Source organism: Acanthaster planci, linkage group LG02 (genome assembly GCF_054643075.1).
Source record: "Acanthaster planci isolate LZ-2023a linkage group LG02, COTS_SCS, whole genome shotgun sequence".
Classification (NCBI taxonomy): Eukaryota; Metazoa; Echinodermata; class Asteroidea; order Valvatida; family Acanthasteridae; genus Acanthaster; species Acanthaster planci.
In genome coordinates, this window is record NC_141778.1 from 5,436,982 (window position 1) to 5,461,119 (window position 24,138).

General features: G+C 40.5%; 3 protein-coding genes across 11 annotated transcripts in view; 1 reads left to right on the forward strand and 2 right to left on the reverse strand.

The window, feature by feature from the left end:
* khk (ketohexokinase) lies at nt 1-9,690 on the reverse strand. Of its 4 annotated transcripts, none has more exons than XM_022247886.2 (8): nt 9,555-9,690; nt 6,634-6,768; nt 5,992-6,108; nt 4,234-4,368; nt 3,287-3,359; nt 1,841-1,996; nt 1,402-1,490; nt 1-633 (listed from the first exon to the last, which is right to left on the reverse strand). In XM_022247886.2, the coding sequence occupies exons 2-8, from the start codon at nt 6,735-6,737 to the stop codon at nt 378-380; spliced, it is 930 nt and encodes a 309-aa protein (XP_022103578.2). In that variant the 5' UTR covers nt 6,738-6,768; nt 9,555-9,690; the 3' UTR covers nt 1-377. The 4 variants fall into 4 exon arrangements, with proteins under 4 accessions (XP_022103578.2, XP_022103579.2, XP_086989725.1 ...); XM_022247887.2 differs by having other exon boundaries at nt 9,440-9,570; XM_087133599.1 differs by lacking the exon at nt 9,555-9,690 and adding an exon at nt 9,483-9,504.
* Nucleotides 9,559-16,767, forward strand: abt1 (activator of basal transcription 1). Of its 3 annotated transcripts, none has more exons than XM_022247893.2 (3): nt 9,559-9,682; nt 11,555-11,846; nt 12,680-16,767. In XM_022247893.2, exons 2-3 carry the CDS (start codon nt 11,612-11,614, stop codon nt 13,174-13,176), a joined length of 732 nt encoding a protein of 243 aa, XP_022103585.2. In that variant the 5' UTR covers nt 9,559-9,682; nt 11,555-11,611; the 3' UTR covers nt 13,177-16,767. The 3 variants fall into 3 exon arrangements, with proteins under 3 accessions (XP_022103585.2, XP_022103583.2, XP_086989726.1); XM_022247891.2 differs by lacking the exon at nt 9,559-9,682 and adding an exon at nt 9,824-9,974; XM_087133600.1 differs by lacking the exon at nt 9,559-9,682 and adding an exon at nt 9,870-9,893.
* The window catches only part of LOC110986192 (uncharacterized), a 20,116-nt gene continuing 11,181 nt past the window's right edge, over nt 15,204-24,138 (reverse strand). For all 4 annotated transcript variants that reach the window (XM_022247876.2, XM_022247875.2, XM_022247874.2 and 1 more), the window contains 7 exons: nt 23,864-24,025; nt 23,371-23,499; nt 22,194-22,308; nt 20,575-20,721; nt 19,846-20,009; nt 17,752-17,834; nt 15,204-17,108 (listed from right to left, as the gene is read on the reverse strand). In XM_022247876.2, the coding sequence (XP_022103568.2) occupies nt 16,931-17,108; nt 17,752-17,834; nt 19,846-20,009; nt 20,575-20,721; nt 22,194-22,308; nt 23,371-23,499; nt 23,864-24,025 (978 nt within the window). In that variant the 3' untranslated portion in view covers nt 15,204-16,930. The remainder of the gene's footprint in view (nt 17,109-17,751; nt 17,835-19,845; nt 20,010-20,574; nt 20,722-22,193; nt 22,309-23,370; nt 23,500-23,863; nt 24,026-24,138) is intronic.

A 24,138-nucleotide genomic window follows, 5' to 3' on the forward strand; every position in this document is an offset into this window, starting at 1 on the left:
TTGATTTGCTCAATCCCATCTATATTGAACTTAAAGTTTGGGAAAGATTATACAGAAACTAAAACGCTAAATAGATTAAAAATGCTTTCCTCTTTGATGAATCTTAATTTGATTGTACATACATGTATATGTAAAAGGCAATGACAGGTTAAAGTGACATTTTGAATGCAGGTGAAAGAAATAGGATTAAAGTGCATATATGTGCGCAAAATGAAATTGAATGGGTGGGATAACTGTGAAAATGAAATAGCCTCAACATGTTCAGCTGCTGTTGATTACCCAGTGCAACACAGTGCACCAGACTTACACCTGTCGAACCATGCTGCATCTGAAACAGTTTGGGGTTCATTTAACAAGTACTACAAATGAGATTATTATCAAGTGGCGAGGTCAGTCCCAATCCTGAAACCTTGATGTCCAATTTTTTCTCCAGCTACTTTACAACCCTGTGTGACAGCATGCAGTACACTTTGGCCCCTGGATAGGGAGTAAATGACTCCAGCGTTGAAAGTGTCTCCCGCACCCACAGTATCTCGTATTTTGGCAGGGGGGTAGGCTGGGGAATGGACGGCTTCGTCATCAGATCCTATCGCCCAGGCCCCCAGCTCACCCCAGGCGCAAACTATTACAGCGCTGTGAGAGAAGGAGAGAAGGGACACCATGTTAAATGCACAAGAACAAATGCATTCAATGTTATCATGTCGGTGCGTAACAGGCAATGAGAACACACGCACGGCATTTCATAATGGAAAGTTTGAATACCACACACGACACAGGTGCATCCTTTTTGAGTGATCCATGTGGCATGAGCTGCTAATGTAATGATGAGTATTGTGCTTCATTCACGTCCGTTGATTTCATGGATTTGATAAGAGTATCCCCCAACCAATACATGTACAATGTTATACATTACATGTACAATGTTATACATTGTACAATGTTGCAAAATGTTTCAAACTATTTCTATATTTTGGAATATTTCTCTATCATCGGATCGCATAGTACATTAGACTTTCTGCTGCCTGCTTTCAAGTGTGGCATCAAACCTGAGTTGAAGCGCACCCTCACTGACAAAGAGACAGGCTTGTAGGGAGTTTTTCTACATGTGAAGATCATACATTCCAACATAAATTGTTTGTACATGTACGTATAGCACACCCCGCGCCAACAAACTTCTCCCTTAACCGGTGAGTTCCCACCTACAGTCCGTTTCCATGTAAAGGGAGCAGACACATCCTTTAGCAGTAAAAGGATCAGAATCTTGAAAGGTCTTGAAAAATCGTGTTTTTAAAATGACAGAATGGGCTAAAAAGTAGGGTTGCATAGTTGCAAATGATCTCACAAAATCAACTACTCGCACACATGAATACGTGATTATCATCAAAAGTTTAGACGACTTACCCTGGTTTGGCATCGTTTTTGAACTTGAGCACACACTCTTCTCCATTTTGACATCCAAATGCCTTAGCTACATCTTTACTAAAAAAAACCTGGAAAGAAACAAGAAATGAACTCAACTGATGAACCATTCAACATATCCTGTTCTCCCCTTTATCGTTTTTCGAGGAAGTCACAAACAACAAGGGATACACTCAATGCCATTTATTCTCCATTCTTTTTGGATCCAACAAGTGGCATAACGTAGCCAGTCTCTCTATGCTGGCAAAAGTCTCCACAGAGCACGGTGCATCCATTAACTGCATACCAATCAATTAATTACACTTAGTTTGAATAGGCACACTAGACACAAGTAAACCTGGTGCCCACATTAAGCGCCTATCAATCAATTACACACAGTAGAGTACACCCACTAGGCAAAAGAAAAACCTTAAAACTATACCACATCAGCCTTGGGCAAAACTTCGTGAATGGAAACTTCCAGCTTGGGTTTCTCCAGTTCCACAGATATGTGAATACGTTCACTAGATTCTGTTAACTCTCTGTTGTACATGATGACCCTGTCGATCATTTTCAGCACTTCTTGGATATTTCGACCCTATTCCATCAAAAACATAATGAAACAAAGATCAAAACCTCTACATTTAGCATCTTCGTTGTTTTAGCAATTTTGCTTAAACATTTACTTTAGAAAACGTAACTTTACTTAGGGCTTTGCTTTCCTCGTGCAACACTTTAATCCAAAGTTATTCTTTGCAGTAACTCGCTGCTGAACCAGTTTTTGATTCAAACCAGCCATATGAAGCCAACCCTAGTAAGCTCTGTGGTAATATGTCTGCACTATCGGAGGAGATCATGAATTCAGGTTTCACTCGGGCCATCTAAAGAAATTCTCATGAGTTCACAGACAGCACTCATCAAACACAGCAAGCGAAATGCCATAAAAGGGTACAACTCCAGCGCTGTATGTGTGACTCGTACTACAGTCCTTCGGGCTCCCAATCGGACAACCCACCACTGTTAATGAACAAGGTTTTTAAAGCAAAATGCCACTGTTTGAAGCAAGCCAGTAATATATTATAAGTTAAGCGGCTGCTCCGGCATGATGATGTTGGGTTTGGTGCACAAAAGGGGAAACAGGAATTTAGTGGAGGTGGCTTGTGTAGTGCAGTAAGGGAAAGGCTTAAAACAGAGGACGGTCCGTGATTCAAATCCCATTGAAGTTATGCTCGGCAGCCATCTTCCCGGTCAGTGCTTTTGTTATTGGGGGCGGCATGCACAAAAGGTCTACTCGTGTGTATCCCTGTGTGGAAGAAAAACACTGACCGGGAAGATGGCTGCTGTACATAACCCCTATACGGTTTATTTTTCTCTGTTCTCGACAAGCCCCCCCATTTTGGGTCTGTTTCTTGATGGAATAAACTAAGCTCTAGCTGTAACGTTTGCTTTATTCAAAGGAAAACATGCTTACTTAAATGCGTTATCGTTGTACGCCTCACCTATCAGTATGGCACCCGTATCACACAATTGTTGTTTGGACAACACATGTAATGTTACTTCCATGTTTCGGTTACTAGCATTTTGCTCTACAAGTCTGGTTTACTAACAGAAGTGGATAGTCAGATCGAGTGGCAGAGGAGGGTGGAGTTCCCCATCAAAGTGGGAGTACATGTATACACTCTTATCTCAAGATGGCAGAAAGGTATCCGTTGTCTGTCAGCACAAGGTGACATGACAGTAATGTGCACGTAGCATTTCCCTGCACTGGTGAGTGTCAAGAGTAGAAGTATTCTACACTTGTGCAGCACCTACGAACACAGGACTTGGCTAGTGCAGAAGTGTGGTACTTGCAGCAGAACGTGAGAGGCAGTTGACTGGTAGAACAAACCTCAAAATGGATCCAAGAGTAGTTCTTCAGGTTTAACAATTCAAAATCTTCATACATCAGTTCCGGGAGAGATCTGCAGTGTAGACGTTATCAAAAAGACACACAAAGAAAAATTCCAGGTAATAAAATACATGTAAGGGGTAAATCTAGGAGAGACTCGCAAAATCTGTCAATGTTCAAGTGAGTGGCACACATCAGGATATTGTAAAAAGCTCTAGAAGGTACACTTGTAAATGTGCACGGGATGAAATAATTACAAACTCAGTAATAATTTGTTTGTGATTGGTAGGGGCTTTGCCAGTGATCCTGGTCCAAGCTGAAGTATTAACGAGTACACAAGTGTTGCTTAAATTGCATTTTAAAAACACAGAGCACGAGATGGACAGGTTAAAAGGGGATCTGAATGAGGTACTTACGAAAAATATTCTGACCTAAAATGTAGATCTGTGCCTTTACAACCAACTGCCACTAAAATACTTGCAATTTTGTTCACTTCCGTGGATTTTTATTTAATGCTACATGTACATGCCTGTCTCGACAACTGAGTACTACCCAAACTCAGTATGCAATGCCACGTCCACCTTCATATCATGGAAAATTGTTTATGTGTACCACATGTAGGAGCACTAATGGAAATAATCAGAGCTCCATCCCAGAATCTAATCTAAACCACATATGAATGATGCCCTTTACTTGTCAGACAGGGACATACACGGTCAAATTTCTTGAGGGCTCTCTACGGTCTTGATTTACATCAACCTAGAGCAAAGTAAACCTTGAACACATGAATTCCAAACCCTGAGCCAATTTTTGTGGCACACAGGTCGAAACTGGCAGCTGATATGTGTTGCCTAATGTACCAATGATCCACAAGACATTTTAAAAGACTGTTTGGCAAGACCAACAGGAACCATACGCAGATGGGTACACAACTGATTTACACCCACCTGTTGTTGTGTAGAATGGTTCTTGTTCCTGTTGATGAGTTGATGATAATACATGAGGCGGGAGGTGTGCAGTTTTTGTGATATATGCAGTGATCAATGTGTACTCCATATTGCTGGAAGTCTTCTACCATCAACCTGACGTACAATCAATCATTTTTTTGGTAATAGCTGTACTTTAATATTCCTGAGCGAAATCGCAAGTACAATCAGTTGAAAAGAAAAAAATCATAAAGAAGTGAAAAGCCATGAAACAGCCATAACCACAAGCTTGGGCCATAAAAGCATGCAAAATTTAACCATGCATTTAAACCTCTATTTAAACAACCAAGTTTTGAAGGCCTTTGATGTGATTCTGCTGACATTCCTGCCTATTTTTTTTGTTCAGCTTGCTGTTTTTCTCCACACAATGGTTTACGACATACATGAAGCTGTGTTTTGTGCAGGTGCCATCACATTTCAACCAGTGGCACCAGTCAGCACTGAGATAATACGGTCTTTAGGGGCAGACACTGTAATAACAGCCTGTGCAATAGCCCCAAAAATATGAGGGTTGAAGCTAAATTTTGGAGCTTTTTACACAATATAGAAAGGCAAAGGAAACGGACCCCTCCACAATTGCCTTTCTACCATTATTTGGAAAAAAAAGGCTTGGGGGGCATGCCATGTGGTCCTTCCCCCCTCCCTCGATCCAAACTAGATGTAGCATGAAACCATTAGGTCCTTCCAAGAAAATGAATTGGTTTTGTATAAAGTGTTGATTCTCCCTCTTCAAGTTGTTCTAAAAATGCTTCAGAGCATCTTGAGGTTCGTCAGCATGATATCTTTAAGAACAAGTACCGATATGTTGCAGGGTGCCACATTTTCATCAATTTTAGCAAAACTTTACTTTTTTAACACCAACTGCCCCTCAAACAAATGACAGAGAACATACGATTCCTAATTACCGCTATTATCATCCAAATTTAATACAAAAAGTCATCATTAGAATTCCAAGAAATATGCTGATTGTTTGTAAATGTTCCGCATGTGCTTTTTGAAACTCATTGTCCAAACAAAGACTTTTTGGTGGGAGAGGGAGACCTCGTGGTTTAGTTTCCTGACTCCTGCTTAGGAGGAAAAGGGTTCACTTCAGCTGCTGGCCATTTGCCTTTCTCCACCTAGGAGTATCCCGATTGTAAGTAATTTTGTCATCCACATGCATGCACCACTGACTGCCAGCTTCCATTGGATGCGTGCTAAAGTTGCAAGTTAACGTCCGGTTCCATGTAACTCTATGTGCAGTGGACGGGGTTTAAACTGAAGTAATGTCACACTCACAAACCAGATAGGTGTAGGTAATGGTTATAGGTCAGAAGCAATGTGCAATGGACTAACATCGTATCCAGGGGAACAGAAATATTCTCAGTTGCCTCAATGAAAGTGGATAACCACTGGCCTAATGGGCTGCAGTGGCCTACTGGGCTGCAGTGGCCTATTACAGATTTTATCCACTCTAATACTTCACAGTACGTTTCCCAACCATAAGTTAAGAATTGTGTGTTGTGTTCTAAGCTATTTATCTGGAGAGTAACTATGCCGTAAACAAAATTATACACAACAGTTTAACTACCTTCCAGGACTCCTTGTCACAAAATGTAATTTAATTTTCAAATTGAACTGCAAAACAAAAGCATTCTGAAACTGACATGAGACAGCAAATGACGAGACACTGATCAAAGAAGATCAAAAGAACAGTCAATGTGTTGGTACAATACTTACTGTGACAGAGTATTATCTGCCAAGGTACCCATGAATTCAGTTTGTACTCCAAGCTGCGACAGTACAACCGATGTGTTGCCTGCATTACCGCCCCTCTCCCACAACTGATCATTAACTCTGACACACAAACAGAAAAAGAAAACATTTGCTCTCGTGCCAGTTAGCAAAGATTTTTTAAGAAGTACCACAATAATACTGGGGTATCAGAGGACAAGAGGCACTGTTTAATTAGTTGGGGGAAACCTCTTCCATTTTCCCTCAAAAGACTGCCAGACTACTGGGAGTGATCAGATGAAGTGGGATGACTGTTTATCATGCAAAGAGATGAAGGATATGACCTGATCATTCTCAATTTGTGTCTTCCCAACATATGTCAGCAATTTCGTGACTTTTACTTAGTATTTTGACAGCTAGTATTCACTAGCAACATTCTGGGAAAAGTGCAGGTTGGGCACATTTTTCGCGCATCTGATTTCTTTTCTAACTAAATGATAAGGAATTACATTTATCATGCCCATTTTGTAGGGCATTTGAAAACCTTGTAGCATTGCAATGACTAGCAATTCAACTTGGGTTTTTCACTCACTGACTTATGAATAAAACTCTCCTTGCCAATAAATATTAAATATATACAGTACGTACCTACTATCTGTATCTTCTAGTGGGTAATCATCTAACACATTGATGATGTCAAGGCATACAAGACCCACAATAAGAATTCTCTTCTCTTCTGTATAACAAGCCATATATCTTGTCAGCTTTCATTCACGCTTATGCCTGTAGGAATCGAAGGATAAGTTCGTGGACGATCAGCTGTTTTGATAGTCATAAGCCTTGCTCTTTCTACACTTCACTGGTTGCAGAAGGAAAGTGTGATAAAGTAGTTTAAATGAAAGCTGCTCATAAAAAACTTCTGTGACTACTGAACGGGGCGGGGGGTGGAGGGTTGGATGTGTGGGGATGGAGGTGGGCGAGGGATATCAGGCCAGAGGGAGATTTTGGTCGAACAAGAAGTTACACTCAAAGCACTGTTCATGAAATAGATCATGTTATGTGCATGTATCACACTGCCTGTAATAAAGTTTCTACATTTTGGTTCTAGAAAAGTTGGACATAACCTAAACCCTCCTAGGATTTCCAACTATGGTGACCTGGAAAGATTTACTTCTAGAAAAGGTATAAATATTGCTCAACAAGTTGATGGAAAAAAATCAACAAAAATACTCTCTTCCTTGTAACCTTATGATTTTACATGCGACTTCAAATCTCCATGTTGGAATTTTCATGTGCTTGTTTGAACTATAGAGGCCTGTGTTAACAATGACAAATTTATATCAAGGTACCAGTAGAAGGAGGCAGTTAATGAAAAAAAAGTACATGTATTGTTTTTTCTTTTTGAAGATACATTTATGTGGGGGTTGCATCTCACCAGAGATGCCCACCACCACTTCCATCATGTGATAGTCAAGAGAGATTGGAGGCAAACAGGATCTTGATACGTTACGCTAGAATTATTTTTCTATCCTGCCTGAAGTTGAGTATCAGTCCGGCGGAAGATTATGGCTCACTTTTTCCAGCCTTCACACATTCAAATGTGCCATATCCAATCAAAAATATATCCACAGTTATCAAGGCTGCTCTGTATCTGAATACATGTATGTTGATAACAGTACATCCTCCATCTGCTCAAGAACATGTACGTATCTATTTAAAATGTCACTGAATACAGAACAGTTTGGTGCAGACATTAAAATTTAATGTAGTTGAAAAGTCCTCAGATTTTATTTAAACAGAAAGAACAAAATTAACAATGCTGCCTTCATATTGATTTGTTGAGTGTCCTCCAAGGCACCGTGAGAGAAGCCACTACCTGACTGCATTAGTTTTCATACGAGCACAAGTGAACGGCCTTGAGGTATACCGGGACACAGTACATTATTCCATGTTTCATGAGGGCGAGTATAACGCATTTATCTTCAACTTCAAGCAAACTTGATTGGCAGTAAAGATATTACTATGTGCACAAAAGTATGGTAAATTTTCTAGATGTGGGTTTTGCTTTTAGCGTCAAAATAGCACATTGCGTTGGGTTAGAATAGTGCATTACACAGGGTTGGTATGAACCCTGCAATACAATTATATATATATCACACTGTCTGTTGCCATGGATCGACCAATCAGAAGTGAGAATTCAAGTTTGCTTGATGATAATATTTATCCTGCTTGTAATAGTGGTAAGCCTCTAATAATAATGCTCATCATGCATTTTACGGTGGAACCGAGTGCATGCCCTCTGCTGTACAATCAACTCAATTCTCAGACCTCATGTTCGGGTTTGCGACTTTTTCATTCCAAGATTTAACATCCCCCAATTTCACCAAAGTTTACTGAATAAGCCTGCATGTACCGCACAGTTGACATTTGGGGGGTAAAAAGAGTGCACAGGAAGACTGGGACGCCCATTTTGTCTATGTTGAATTAAAGTCTGTTCCGATGTGCTTTTAATTGACTTTTTTGATTCCTGAATGAATGTCAACCACAAGATATGATGAGAGTAATAAAGACTCTGACCCGAAAATGGGGTCGGATGTACGAAAGCCCATTAGTGCCATGGCAAGTACGTGTTCATAATTCGTCATTACGGATTATTTGTTGGATCTGGTGTACTTCCAGTGAATGTTATCAATGTGATATTTACCTAATTGACAGGTATGGAAAAAAAGACCAATCAGTAGCACATGTGGAAATGTTATGGAGATACCCTCAACATACGAACGTTTTGTTGATTTGCGACATGAATTTAACAAAATCTTACAAATTGGGGTCTCGGTGATGAACGGTTAAATATATTATCAAAGTATATCAAAGGAAAAGAATGTACACTATGAATTAAATCATCCATAATAACGAATTAATAAACCATAATAACGAAATAAATAACCTGTAATAACAAATTGTGAACATATACTTGCCATGGCACTAATGGGCTTTCGTACGGATGAGACATGAGTGTTACGCCCCATTTATAGTGTCTTTCCCAACTATAGTTGGGACAATTTCAACTGTAGTGCTGCAGTTGGGCTGGTGCAACTATTGTTGACCAATTTCTATAGAAAAATTCTCAACCTTACCTAGGTTTACGAATCTTGCACTTACAATTCATCTAAAATATGGCAATTCATCTGTGACATGACATTGTACACAGTAATGATTTTGGAACATGCTGACCTGTGTGCTGTAGTTGGGCCGGCCCAACTATAGCACGCTAGTTGGGACTGATGCTATAGTTGGGGCGTAACAAGTGCACTAGTATACTGTGGGTAACACAGCAAATGGGGGCATGTTACTCAGCTCCAGCTAGTACACGCGCATTTATTAATGTCATGAACATCTGCAGAGTGCGGTGGTTTAACCATGGAAGAAGGAGGCCTGGGTCTCCATGGTTTACCCAATGACCAAAGGCACAAGAAGTTTGAACATGCACCACACACACGTGGTTTCGTAGGCATGCACCCGGAATCACAGTGGACCCCACTCGGTGTGATGAGAAACCTAGTACTCACAAGTTCACAACCACAACACCGGCTGGATAGAGAGGGGGCGGGCGTAGGTCCCAGTCGTCGTCGATGGTCAAAACACGAGTACAAGTTCGAGTAAAGCAATTTTGCTAATGACTGCTTGATTTTCCCAGGTAATGTGTTCACAAAATATATTGGCACTGTCAATATCATGAGCACCAGGCAAGACAAACATTGGTCGAAAATTGATGCCGCTCGAGCCTGCTTGAATGGAACTAAAGGTGGCGCTGTTACAATTGGACCACATGGACGTACGAGACTACCGGCAAAAACAGCAGCGCAGCTCAGGTCGTGAACACTTCGTACATGTACTCTGCGGTCACGGTACGGCACTGGAATTTTTCTGAATGATCCGGCGTCAGAGTGCGAGTCAAATGTACTCAAAGTTACTGGAAATGAAGTGCGGTATGTGGAATATTACTGACCCGAAGTTGACATAATGATTCATTTTTTGCCATCATCATCGACAGATGCGGATCCTGAACGCAGTGATCACTTACAATTTCAATGTACCTGAATATAATGCATGTTCACAACCTTAGTTGGTGATCTATCTTGTCGCGAGTTACATGAGTTACATGTATTTATATTAATGTCAGACAACACTGAGTGGAGCGTCAGTGCTCCACTTTTTCGAATTTTATATTGGATCTGTCATTGGGGTGTAAAGTGATGTCTTTTTATGGAACATGTACATGTTTAGCAGGGCTATGGCATATGCCCGTGCATGTCATTTTTCTGAAAATCCAGACTAAACATGAACCCAAAGTCAGAAGGTTGGACTCACAGTCAACATGGTCAAGGGCAGATTCAGAACCAAATTTCCTTCGGGGGGAGGGGAGGGGAAGAGTTGTGTTTTGATGGCAAACAAAATTTCTTGTCAAACTACCGCGTAAGTTTTATTCACTCTTTATCTTCAAGCAACCTTGAATTCTCTATTCTGATTGGTTGATCCATGATGTCCACGGCAACAAACAGTGTGATATATATGTACAATGTGTAACAGTTCACATCAACCCTGCACAATGCTTTGTTCTTACGCAAGGTGCTATTAGGAAAACACGCATCTGCAAAATTTACTGTACGAAGGTGGCACGTTTGCATGCATAGGGCCCTCATTCAGCATCTCCAGTGGGCATCAAGTTTGCTTGAAGATAAATTCGTTATCATGCTCGTGCTCGTGGAACACAGAGTTGTGTAGTGTGTCTGTGTTCCGCTCGTTCTCATGTAATAACTAAATTAGCTAATAATGTTACCATGCCAGATCGGCATACCACCCTGAAGTAAACATCACATTTGCAGATTTGCGAAATGTCTGATTTCTTGCCTCTTAAAAACTTGATTGCTTGCCAGCTTGCACCCCTAGAATGTACACATGTTTTATGTGTACGTATCAAACAATACATGTACATTTTATGTATGTAGTCATGGTAGTACGGGATTCCTCATTTCACCTGTCTGAGGTGTCCCAGTTTTAGGGGTACTCCTTGCTGTCATCAGCAAGGGAAAGAGTTCCATATACAGACGTCAGTAATTATTCCCTGCAGTGACCTATTAGCCATCAGAAAGCAAAACATGTCCAGAAAGTTCAATATAGGAGGGAAAACACCAAGTTGTTTACTTAGAAAACAGAATGTTTCAGACCAGTCTCATGCGGTTTGTGCACAGGGTGTCAAGCTGCGTCCGTAGACGGAAATCTTTCACCAGCAAGTCTTAGCTTGGTAAAGCATGCCACCAGTACAGTGATTTTGTGGTTACATACCAGTAGACATTTTTCAGAAACTTTTGCTATTACTACAACATAGACCTAGGAATTTGCATTTGAAAAGGACAAAAATAAAGGTTGGGACAAATTGTCAGGCATTACTGAAATTGCTGATCATTCTAGGACTGAGACAGTTGGTACCCATACGTACCGTACTTTAGTACGTGTACATGGAGGTGTAATTGTACTTTGCTTTTTGTTCTTCACTATGTCGCTGCAGTATTGTGTCTGGCTGTGATGTGAATGTACCGCAGACAAAAACCGATCAGCTGAAATCATGGATTCTACAGCGTCAACCATTGTGGGAGTTGATCCGCCACATGTGCCTGGTCCCAACATGGATGAGCATGCTTCAGAACAAGTCAGGAAAAAGAAACCTCCGAAGACCGGTCGCGAAACACAGCCAGGAATAATTTACCTCAGTAGGATCCCAGCCTTCATGAAACCTAAACGCATTCAGCATATATTTGGCCAATACGGGGAGCTCGGAAGGACATTTCTACAACCTGAAGGTTCGTCATTCTTTTCACAAATGTATAACTCTTCAGTGACATTTGTTCCTTTTCTTTCAGTGTTGTGATGAGCCTGCAATTTCTTTCCTTGTATTGAATTATACAAAAGACTTGGCTTGAGCAGTGTCAAAGTAAGTACAGCCGTAAATGCTCAAGTCAATTCGGGCACATATAATTGTATTTGAACAAATAGGCCTATTGACACGCGAGCCCAAATTTCAACATATAAACCTATTCTAGATGTATCTATAGGCATTTAAGCATTTGTTAAGGCAGGACTTAGCCATTAAGTTTTTTCAAGCGCTTTAGAAATGGCCTGCCTGAACACAGCACATGAACTATAAAAAACTATGAATTTGAAAAATTAAAGACTCGTTCCGGAGTAGCTGGATGGGCAGTCCCTTATTAAACCACAAGGTGGGAGGAAAGTCCACAAGAGGCCAGAAATTGGCAGTAACCTGAAGTTCAAGAACATGGGTAACTTCCTGACATAGCTGACCCTAATTGTACATTTGTAGTTTGATGAATTGAGTATTATGAGTGTTTAAGGGGTGGAGTTGATACATCTACATGCACATGTAGTAACTCACTTAAATGTTCATTTTGTACCTGTTTATGTGTTTGGACTTTAGTTGCGCCACCAAAATTGGCCACTCACATCAGAGTTGATTGACACAAGCCATTAATTTCTGGATTGATTGCACTAATGCCATTGTGCTTGATATCACCTTTGTGTAATTGCAGTTCCATTCATGCAAAATGTTATGAACATAGAAGCACAACAGTGACAAAAGTTGACAGTTAAAGGTAAAAGTGTTTTGTCTATTTTACAGATAAATACACTCGTCACACTCGGAAGAAGAAAGGTGGGAACAAGGCTCGGTGCTTCTCGGAGGGATGGGTTGAATTTAAGGACAAGAAGATTGCCAAGAGAGTGGCACTAACCTTAAACAACACCAGGGTGAGTGGACGGAAACGAAGTCGATATTACGACGACTTGTGGAGTATCAAGTACCTGCATCGGTTTCAGTGGGCACATCTTGCAGGACAGCTAGAGTACGAACAGCAGGTTCAGAAACAACGCATGCGCGCCGAGATCGTGCAAGCCAAACGAGAGACAAGCGTCTTCTTGAAAAATGTGGAGAAGAGTCAGTGGCTTGGAAGAATGGAGAGCAAGAAGAGGAAGCAAGGCAAAGAATGGACCCACCGAATACATCAGTATAAACAGCGTCCTGCGGGTGATGTTAAATCACGCTCAGGCAAAGTCTCCGGAAGCTTACTGGGCAAGATTTTTGCCAAGGCCGGCACAGACTCATCGGATAGACATTAACGTGACAGCTTGGCAAATGTGCGCGTGCATGTATCACAGACCGCATGTTTGTGCACCAGAAAGCCTTGCTTGCATTCTGCCGGCACCATCAGACCATGGACCATGTGAATACATGTGAAGTAATTACAGTGAATTAACACATATAGAGTAGGTCATTTATGATGCTTTAGGTCCCTCAATGTCAACCTCCATGATCGTTCTAGATAGTGTGTACAAAACCGATCTACTCTTCACATGTATTGTGGGTGGCCTTCCGAGTTATGGAGACAGTTTCTTTTGCTTGCATAAGGAAGGTTGGTACCGAGTTGTGGATGCAAAAATTTGTCCATGTTTTGGTCTTCGTAACATCTATTTGATTCAATGTGTGTAGTCCCTATTACCCGGTTAACCCCTTCGCGCCGGGAATTTCTTTCCGAAAGCCGACTCCCAAGAATTCCAGCCTCACTTGGCCACGAAGGCCACCTGCTAAACCGCAAATTCTCAGTTTGTGGCCCTGCGTGCTCAGCACGCTTTGAATTGCACGGCGAAAAGGCTGATTGTTCGATGGCATGCGGCTCTACTCACCCTTCCACATTCCGGTTGCCTCTTTTCAAAGTGGGAACTATTGTAAAGCTGGTGATTATGATGCAAATTCGGTCTTTTCATTTCTGGGCTACACACAAAGGCCAATTACCATAAATACAAGAGCCAGGGTCTGCCTTCTTTCACTGTGTTCGCTTGAGCGTGGGCCGAGAATAATAGCTGAAAAGCGGGCTGAGGATCTCAATTTTTATGGCGTATCTAGCCGCGTCCCGGCGTGAAGGGGTTAACAAGCCTAGGTACACCACCTACGACTGCAGATGTATTTATACCGGCATAATATATTTGGAATAGTGTGCCTCCAAGAGTTCCCAACATGTTGGCCAATCACAACAAGCATAATCTCTCGACCCTTTCCAAACGCACATTGGGTCAACAGATTTCGTGTATTGTGATCGGCTAACGCATGGCAAACTCTTGGAGGCCCACTATTGTGAAACGCCCGTATTGGCCTGTTTAATCATGATACATGATGATAGCCACACAATGTATGTACTGATGTATCAGTGTTTGTATCAGTGTTTGCTGCAGTGCATGCTGGGATATATTGGGTACATCAATACATGCGGCTATCATGATTACACAGGTTTAAATTTCCAAATGTATTATAAGGGTATTGTGGTGTTTAACGGAGTGCATGCTGGGATACATTGTAGATTAGGGATCATCACAAGCAGGCTACATGGCCATCACATGCTATGAGTAGGGACAATGGCGGATGTACGAGTTACGTACATTGGATAACAAGAAAGCTTAAGGCGCAATCTTTCCATTCCTGGTTGTGGGAGATATTCCTCTCAAGAATTAAAACAATGGTAACAAGTAACCTGCCTTCAGGAAACCTCATCTGCTGACGAGAGCAGTGGCTTTATATGCACCAAAGACCCCTATTCTATCCCACCGTTTACTGCGATAAATACTAATATCATCAGCGAATAGGGCTATATTGTCACAAGGAATTGTTGCAGGTTTACACAGGCTTCGATAGAAGTGGTTAAATATAAACAATATCTTGTTCTTTAGAATTCTTTAGTCCTCTTAGAAGTATGTGGTACAGGTGCAGTTCTAGAGCCAATTTTGTTTTGGGGGGGCTAGACCCTTTGCACATAACGTTAGTGATCTTTTAACTTTGGCTACTGTGAATCCAATATTTTCCAGCCTTTGTAACTTTCCTTTGCATTTTTGGAGGGCGAGACAACATTGTGGGGGGAGGGGGCCGAAGCCCCCCTTATTTACCAAGCCTTCAGGAGTTTGTCCAGTAATGTTAAGTTGTCATTTTGACACTAGCTTTGTGAAAATCAGACAAGTCATTCTCGTACAAAGCCTGTTTTACAGAGATACATGTAAGTCAGTCCAAAATTTAGTTTTCCATTGATACCAATGCATGCAGGTTGACGAGTGTGGCCAGGAGCACGACTGTTAAAACAAAAATCAAGCACCAGACTGAGTTGAAACTTCACATTTATTGTTGGTTATTAATTCAGTCTTATTCCCCTCGTGATTCACACAGTATACATGTGTATACACATTCCTGCATGGTGATATTGGCTGCCATGTCCCCAGCTTGCAGATGATGGACCATCCACAAAGTTGGAACTCAGCCAGTCATTATCGTCTATACTACAGCTGCACTGAATTCAACTCAAGTGTGTGAATAAAACATGACAAGGGACAGTCAAGTTCTTGGGGAGTGGTGTAATCTTCCCCCCCTCCCCCTCCTAGTGTGAGATGGTCCCCAAAAAAGCATGGCTTTTATTAAGAAATGAAAATAAAGAAATGGAAACAAGCAAGAAGGAGCATTTACAACGATCAAATTTTAGTTACATCCGGTGTATTAACCACTTCCTGCCGGGGACTCGGGGATCAGAGACGTGTGGTTTATATGGGTGGCCGGGGTCTCCGAACTCAGACAAAAGAAACAGCGCCCTGTAACAAAAGACCGTACTCCGAACAAAAGACCAGGCTGCTGGGCATTACCGGCATTTTTCACTCTCAAAAGTGGTGATAATCCAGCGTTGTTTTGAAACCCTATACCAGGGCTTGGGGCATTGAGAGCGAGCGGATTACCACCGGGGACAAAGGTGCTCCACTGCCGCAGCGATGAGCCACACAGCACTGCTGCACGCTAATCTGGCCCCTATTGAAAATAGGTCAGCAGTGCACTGAGCCAGGTTCGTGAACAAAAGACAGTTACACAACACCTCACAATCTGGGCTCTGTTTACAAGGCTGCTGGCCTGGCTGAAATACTCGGGCATCAATGAAGGCCACCTGTCAACTTACAGTAGTGCCTAAAGATTACTTGGTGCGGCTATAAACGACCGTTAAATGAAATGAATTTTTAAAGGATTTTGAAAACGGAAAAAATGATAGTCATGCCGGCCCAGCATCATGAACATTGAAAAATGCCCAGGCACAAAGTGGTTAATCTCAAAAGAGAAGATTTTAGACAGTAATGTGGGCCCATCTACAGCCTAAGCAGGGCAACACATTCAGGAGAATATACATCTGATACATACGTACAAGTGATTCATTATCCAGTAGCCACACCAATGTCATGTCAGTTCTTACAGTTATCGAAAAAAGCAATGTATATTCGTATTCACAGTCTAAAATATTGAAAAATACACATAAATTATTCATTAAAATATTTACTGAATATTTCAGTCATTATCGTATTGATTTGAATAGATTAGAAAATCTCATACCTGCATAATGTAAATGTTCTCTTTTAAGGCAGTGAAAACAATGGAATGTAAAAAGGGGAAAATGGAAATAGGTAGAGTATACCAAAAGGAGGACATGGCGAAATGAACTTTAAAAGTCCCTCAATATCCACCCCTTGTGCCAGTGATGGTTTGTCAATTTCATACTGATGAGTGGTTGCCCACCCCCCTTAAAAAATCCTGACAACACCCAGGATCCCATGTTGCCAATATAGTTATCAGTAGAGAACGCCAAACTGTAATAAAAGCATGGAATATTTTCAACAGATTTAAATGAGTAATTGAAATCTGCTGGATGTGTGCCATACTTAGGTGATGTCATATAAAAAGGGTTCAATTCTTCAAAAAGCCACCTCCCATCCAGCTTAGACTTGGACAGTAATGATTCTCAAAATGTAGAATAGCAAAGTCTGCATTTTAAAAAAAAATCATTCGGTGAGTAGTATGGGGCTAAATCTGGAGTTGTCGTGACTGCCATGAGGGAAGACCTGATTGCGTCAATGTCGATATGGTTGGTGGCACTGTGAGGTAGGACTGAATGGAAGCTCTGGCAGCAATCAAGCCAGACAGCATGCATTCGTTAGCAGAGGCTTGACGAACAATGGCTGCAAGCATCCCTCCGGCCAAGCTGAAAAGACAAGGATATATAAAGCAACAATTGAAACACAAGCATTCATTACCAGAAGAAACTATATCTCAAAAATAAGGAGACACTTGAGAGCATACCTAAGATTGTCTCTATAATGTCAAACTATGTGCAGTAATTGGACCTGTAGCATACAGCTGCAGGTCAAACAATACCGTTACTCCTCTCTGGCCCATTTAGCATGCCAACTTTTTCCTTCACATTTGTGTTAGAAGTGGATTTTGTTGGAGATAAATCTAACTGTCTAGCTGCACCTGAGTGTGTCATCTTATGGTAGGCCTGAGCTGTGGGCTGCAACAAAGCAACAACCCAAAGAGGACGATATGTCCAGTGGCCATCTATGAAAAGGGTTGAATGACTAAATGGAATATAAATTGGCTACAGGTGTCAATTTGGTGGACTTGCATGGCTGGCAAGATCAAATATAAAAATCAATGACTTCTGTTTGAACAAAACATGTATGATTTACTGGTGTAAAAACTTTCAATCAAGATAATTTCAAACACATAGTACATGTATGCAATATGTGATAAATTCAGACGTTGTTTTAAAACCAGCAAATCTGAGAATGCTTTACTTCTACTAAGCTCTGCAAGTTCTGATTTATGTGTGCATCGCAACTGACCAATCTCCAGCTCCTGACACACTGGCCATATTTTCAGCAGTGCATGCTGGGTAATGCACGGCAGACTTCCTGGAGGTGGTTTCCTACAGGGGAAAAACACACAAAATAAGACCACAACATTAAAAATCATTGAGGTCAGTTTGTAAGAAGCATGTACTAATGTCATTTTCATTCTGGAGGAAAGTACAGAATATGGAGCACTTTAATCCAAACAAAATTACTTTGGAAATTTTTTGCTATTATGCAAGTCAACCAAACCTGACTTTTGAGCGCCAAGAACTATCTGTGGATCTCTGGGACAAAAATGTAATTTGGTGCTTTCCCAGGACCTACAATAAACATCCACTGTGTAAATAAAAACTTGTGGTTGCACTGTGACACGGGAGAAGTACATAGAATTCTGCTTGGAAAGACGCCGTCAAATTGTATTTCTTTTCTTGTCAACATTGTTATTTCATTGTTTTTGTTCTTATGATCTAAGTGCATAACATACACTTAGTCCTTTTGGTGTAGTAGAGCCCCAGTTTTTGGAAAATATACCTGTAAACTGATTGAAAAACTACTGACTGCTTTGTGTGGCACACTGGCCTTCCAATTGGTACCATTGAATATTGTCTTCCTTAGGTAAAGCCAAGATAAAATAATCGGCTCATCGAGTGGATACAGGGAAAATATTTTTACTCTGTTCAGGCATGCAATTTGGACTTTGACAAAAAAAAGGGACATTTTAATCTTTACATGACTTAGTGCAGTGTTTTCAATTTTCAATGGCGTAAGTTTCAGCTGATCAGGAAATCAGCTGATCCGAGGAAAAGTTGCATTGCCTGTCGGATGAGTTTAAATTGCCTGTCTGATGAGTTTAAACTGCCTGTAGTACTACACCCACAGATTCTACATAGTTACAGAGCATCCAGTATGCTAAATAAATCCAGTTTTAATGTACTTCTGCCTCAACTTTAAATTACTTCAAATGTGATCAGTTGTATGTACATACCGAAACTTCCCCTTGATAAAAAAAATGTTTCCATCCAATACGGCCGTTTCACAATAGTGCGCCACCAAGAGTTTGCAAGGCGTTGGCCAATCACAATGTGCGAAATTAGTCGACCCAATGCACGTTTGGAAGGGTTGACAAATTTCGCACGTTATGATTGGCCAACGCGTTGCAAACTCTTGGTGGCGCACTATTGTGAATCGCCGTATTCTGCCATGCACCAGAAAAATAAGTTGCAATTGCCTCCTACTTTGCTTGCTATCTGCTCTGTGTGAAAGTAAGAGATGCTGTGTAATGTGCATCCTTAAAATTCGTCATCGTGTGCTGAGTACATATAACCAATTTCTGTTATAATCATAGATATGAAACCAATATAATTTTAGTTTCAGCGCTATATCTCAAATTGAAATACACGACCACCATGCATGTTTCTGGTGAACGATTTCCCCCATCTGTCTCCTCTAGAGCTTTTCTGGTGAAGGGGTACTTTAAGTCCAGTGGGTAGATGCACATGTTCCTTTTGGAATGAGACAGCTGTGATGTAGTCTTTTTAGAGGCCAAATAGTTGGAACAGTGCTCGTATTCCATGATGAGATGCGTTCTAAGCCAATCGAGGTATTAAGAGTCTGGGGATGAGGTGTTATATGTGACCAGCTCTAGAAAAATGGGTCATAAGTCCCCAGATTCAGGTTCTGAGTTTTTGACATGACTGGATTCTGTACATCACAAGCTACAGTTTGATATATAAATGACCCCTGTAGTGCGCTGCGTTCTGGATATATATAGACATTTGTATATCCATATTTTTGTTATCAATAAAAGCACCTTTCGAGAAAAAGCTCATTAAGTGCAGTACTTGGAAATACAATGCTATACAGGATTTCTTACTTAATGATCAATTTTTCATCTTTATTCATCAGTATCAATGTTTGTAGTCACACATTCTGAAAATATAAATATTATAGAAGCTATTAAAGGAAAAGACACAAAACCTCATTTTTGAAGAAATTTTGCCCCCTTCAAATAGAACAGGCCATTAGGTGTTTTGGCACGGCACGACTTAATACATTTTTTGCAGAGAGGATCACATATATGCTTACCCTCAGTGAAGTGGAACCAACAAGGAATGGGTGATGGGCATCAGCATTCCTACACACAAGCACACCATCTTCTCCAAGAGTGACTACTACGCAGTAAATGTGATGTAATAACTTCTGGCTCAATTCTATGCTCATGTCCATTTTCTCCTGTAGTGTAAAACGATCTTGGGACGCAAATGTAAAAATATCAGTCCATGAGAATTTTTGTTTCCATTTTTGTGCACCAACTATTATGGATGGATGGACTCGGGAACTGTCATCTTCATACACTCTTTAACAACTCAAAGGAAGCCTACCTCAGGATCATTTAAGAAAAAAACAAATACCATTATAAACTCCATAAATACCACTGCACTGAACTGCACAGAAGATAGAGAGTCTGTTGACCCTCAACATATTCTGTGGAGCAGGCATGCATTTGTGAGCATCATTTTGTAAATAGCTTTGCGCCTATAATCATTATACATACTGGTATCAGGCATTTCTGTTGCTAGTTCATAACAATTCTCATGTAATTTGGTGAAGTCATCTGCATATCCTTGATGTATAGGCTTGGTCAAAAGTTACAAAGGTCAAGTTCTCAACTTAGTTCTCAACTTGTAATTTGTAAGTTTATTCTTTCCAGTATATTTTTAAGTGATTTTACTTGAGAACCACCCACCTGAAGTAAAGTCTGCTACAAGACTGATTAGAGATAGTTAACTTAAATCAGACCATTTTGTAATGTACCTTGAAAGGAAGTCACTGCTTTACCGCTCAGGTGGTCAGCAATCATGCACAGCTCCTTGACGTTTGGGGAAATGTAGGACAGAGATTTCCAACAATCTGACCGAAATGGCTTGATCGACTTATCAATACAGGTTGGTTCATACCACACTAAATAGAAAGTCAGGAAGGAAATATTTTATTATGATAAAACAATATCTAAATATTAATGCAATAGTGATCACACAAATTACACGAATCTTCAAAGGAATAAACATCAAATAAAAATAATGTTGGGGGTAATCTTGCTTGTTCCCAATCAAATATAAGCTAGTGTTGCAGATTGATGAAGGTACGTATGTAGTAAAAACATTCATTCAAGTCAGTGACAAAACTCATTTGTTTAAGCTAATGCTTTACTGTAAACTTTAGATAGTCAAATGATGTCCTTGGTTGTTTGCCATGTATAATGAGTTTTTCCAATTTACACAAGTTTACATGCCCAACATTCTTCATTTCTTTCCTAAAAAGCAAACAGTGACTTGTCAAAATATTAAACTCAGGCCAGAAAGTAGGAATTCAATCAACAGTTTAACCAAAGATTTTATTGCCAAGTTTTGCGATTTTTTGTGCCACTGCAGAAGTCAAGAATTCACATATATGAATCTTTCTTCAAAAATACACCCATCTGTATTACAAAGACATAAAGACTTTTATCAGTCAAGGAGAAAAGACAGCTAAAGCCGTGTTCCCATTGGACTTATTTTGGTTAACTTACTGTGACTTTCCTGTAGAATTACAAAATTAAATTCAGTGGGAACACACAGTAAACTGACGTCCCTGTCAGCTTACTATGACTGTGGTGTAAAACTAACGGGCTGAAAAGGTCGCGAAAGATTTCCGCACAGCCGTGGTAAGTTAGCAGGGGCGCAAAAAAATCCAATGGGAACAGTTCCCGTACAATGTAGATTGACCGCGACCGTGCTAAACATGTGAACCAGACTAACGCTACACGGAGATTGATGGCGAGCACATGAAAATGTTCACCATTCTGTGTGTGTATTGTACTGCAGCATGCCGCGCACGCACAGTGAAACGTGCCCGGATAAAGCTATGTACACACTGTGTACGGGTATAACATCTTATTTGTTGCAGATTTGGCTGAATTCGTCTGATTTTGTCATTTTTCGCCAGATTTGCTGATTTTGTCATGATTTGTACAGAGCAGGCAATGTAATCAGCTGGTCTTAACACGGCGAAAAAACGCTCTGTTACGGTGAAAAAAACAGGCCATGTGGGAATGCGTGGTAGATTGACACGAAGGAATGTTGCGGTAAGTTTCCTCGTACTCGCAGAAGAAAAAGTCCAATGGGAACACAGCTTTAATTATAACATTTCATCTCAGACATGATTGGCTACACTGCTACAACTGGTTCATTCTCACTAGTGATAGGTAGGTTGACAGGCTGAACACACAAACACCCTACATGTTTGGAGGTAATGTAGATGTAGTTACAAGTTCAGACACAGTACCGATGATAAATGTACATAACCTTCTCTCACACAGAACGTAGGTTCCAATTCAATGAGTGAGGTTTTATTTCTTTACCTTGTGTAAACTAATGTGAGTAACAGTTAATTACCTGGAATGCTATTTTGGTCGCAGAATTTGCAAACATATTCGATGGTCTCTGTTGGTATATTGCCATCAATACACACCAAAGGGGCTGATTGTAGCTCTTCCTCAAATTGAGATACCTGGTGGTATGAATTCAAGTCAGTAACAAGGAAATGATTTATTTCCACAGAACGACAAATCATTATTTTATGACTGATCATAAACCTGCTTCAAATATCAATTCTCTATTCATAAATACCTCAGACAGTCTCCCAATTCAAAAACGTGAAACTTGACCATGCATTAACATTTGATAATGACTGCTGAGAACTGATAATGCCCGATGCGTAAATCACATGCTGACATCTGGATACAAGACAGGTTAATTGATTCTGAATGGTCAAGAGTCTGTGTGCACATGGCTCCCCACATGCATGCCAAGTCCATATAAGGAGATTCTTTTGGACAACTTGTACAGGGAATACTGCTATAAAATGGACCGGGGTGTTCAGGAAAATGAAAGTAAAATTCCCTAACAAAATCATTGGAAATCCATCATATATTGACTTGGTGTCAATGTGCTTTGCCAGTCTTAAACTAACGTATAAGACCAGCTCAGGTGACTAAACATGCCCAATGACATCATGTTTTGTTTACAAGTGTGTTTTCCTGACTGGGTGACTGATGAACTGCATTCCACCTCACTGCAACAGAGAAACGTATGTGTAAGCAAGGTGTGATGTCGTTGTATACAGGTCAGTGGAAAAGCATACTTAACACTTTTTAAAGCTATTATAAAATCCCATCTTAGTCCACCTTTGATTTCTCATCAGAAAGACAAAATTAGATTACACAAAACAAGCTCATTGCCAGTACGACAATAAATGGATCACACAACCAAAATCATCTGCCTTAACATGCATCAATTTCTCCTAACACTTCAAACTACCAGAGATGTTATACCAAGATAAAATTTTTGTGACTAATTTTTCATCTGTGAAAAGCATTGGAATACAGGCAATTCACAATAGTGCGCCACCAAGACTTTGCAACGTGCTGGCCACTCATAACGAGCAAAATTTGTCGATCCCTAATTCCAAACGCGCACGGGGTTGACAAATTTCGCGCATTGTGATTGGCCAACGCGTTGCAAACTCTTGGTGGCGCACTATTGTGAAACGGCCATATTGAAAAGTACTTACATATTCTGGTGTTATTTGTGAACTTATGTCCATATCCCCAACTGCAATGATCAACTGACCATCACTGTTGAGTACACAGGAGTAAGTTGCTGTGGAGTATCGGTCTAGAACAGATATGCATGATGTATCCTGAAATCAAACAATGATATGAGAAATGTTGAACTGGTTTAGCCCTTTGGGAACAGTGAAGTAACTTTTGATAATGAAAACACATTCATCTCTCTTATCTCAAAAACAATTACAAAGAGGACTTCATCAACCAACATTGTTGAAACAAAATTAAAGGATAATTAAAGCCAATCTTCTGGAAAATGCCCACATTACACCCAGCAGTAAAAACTGCATGAGGGACTGATGTACAAAACATTACATTACTGTAATAGGCCAAGATACAATCCACTTCCAGGAAAATGCAACACAAGACTTGTTGAATCATAGAACATTCCAAGATCCAAACTATCACAAATAAAACAGAATCATACTGACTACCTACCATATGTGAGGAGAGACTCAATAACATGTCGCCCTGACTATCACGACCAATGGCTGACAAAAACAGAGGAGAAGCACCAAGACGAGTCATACAGTCTGCCACATTGCGTCCAACACCGCCTAGAGAGACATTTATACTACCAGGATTCGTCCCATCACCATACTATGGTAACCAAGAAAAGGAATCAATCGGCTAAATCCAGGCCATATACCTACCACTGTACCACACATCAGCAAAGTTTCATTGCATACCAGAAAACGTCTGTCCTACATCAC

Bases quoted from the DNA above. Each gene is read 5' to 3' on its own strand.
- khk (XM_022247886.2), bottom strand. From the start codon at position 6,737: ATGGCTTGTTATACAGAAGAGAAGAGAATTCTTATTGTGGGTCTTGTA. The intron at 6,109-6,633 runs GTACGTACTGTA...TTTGTGTGTCAG, and splicing joins CTAGAAGATACAGATAGTAG to AGTTAATGATCAGTTGTGGG. The intron at 1,997-3,286 runs GTTTGTTCTACC...TTGATGGAATAG, and splicing joins ACTCTTGGATCCATTTTGAG to GGTCGAAATATCCAAGAAGT.
- abt1 (XM_022247893.2), top strand. From the start codon at position 11,612: ATGGATTCTACAGCGTCAACCATTGTGGGAGTTGATCCGCCACATGTG. The intron at 11,847-12,679 runs GTTCGTCATTCT...TCTATTTTACAG, and splicing joins GACATTTCTACAACCTGAAG to ATAAATACACTCGTCACACT.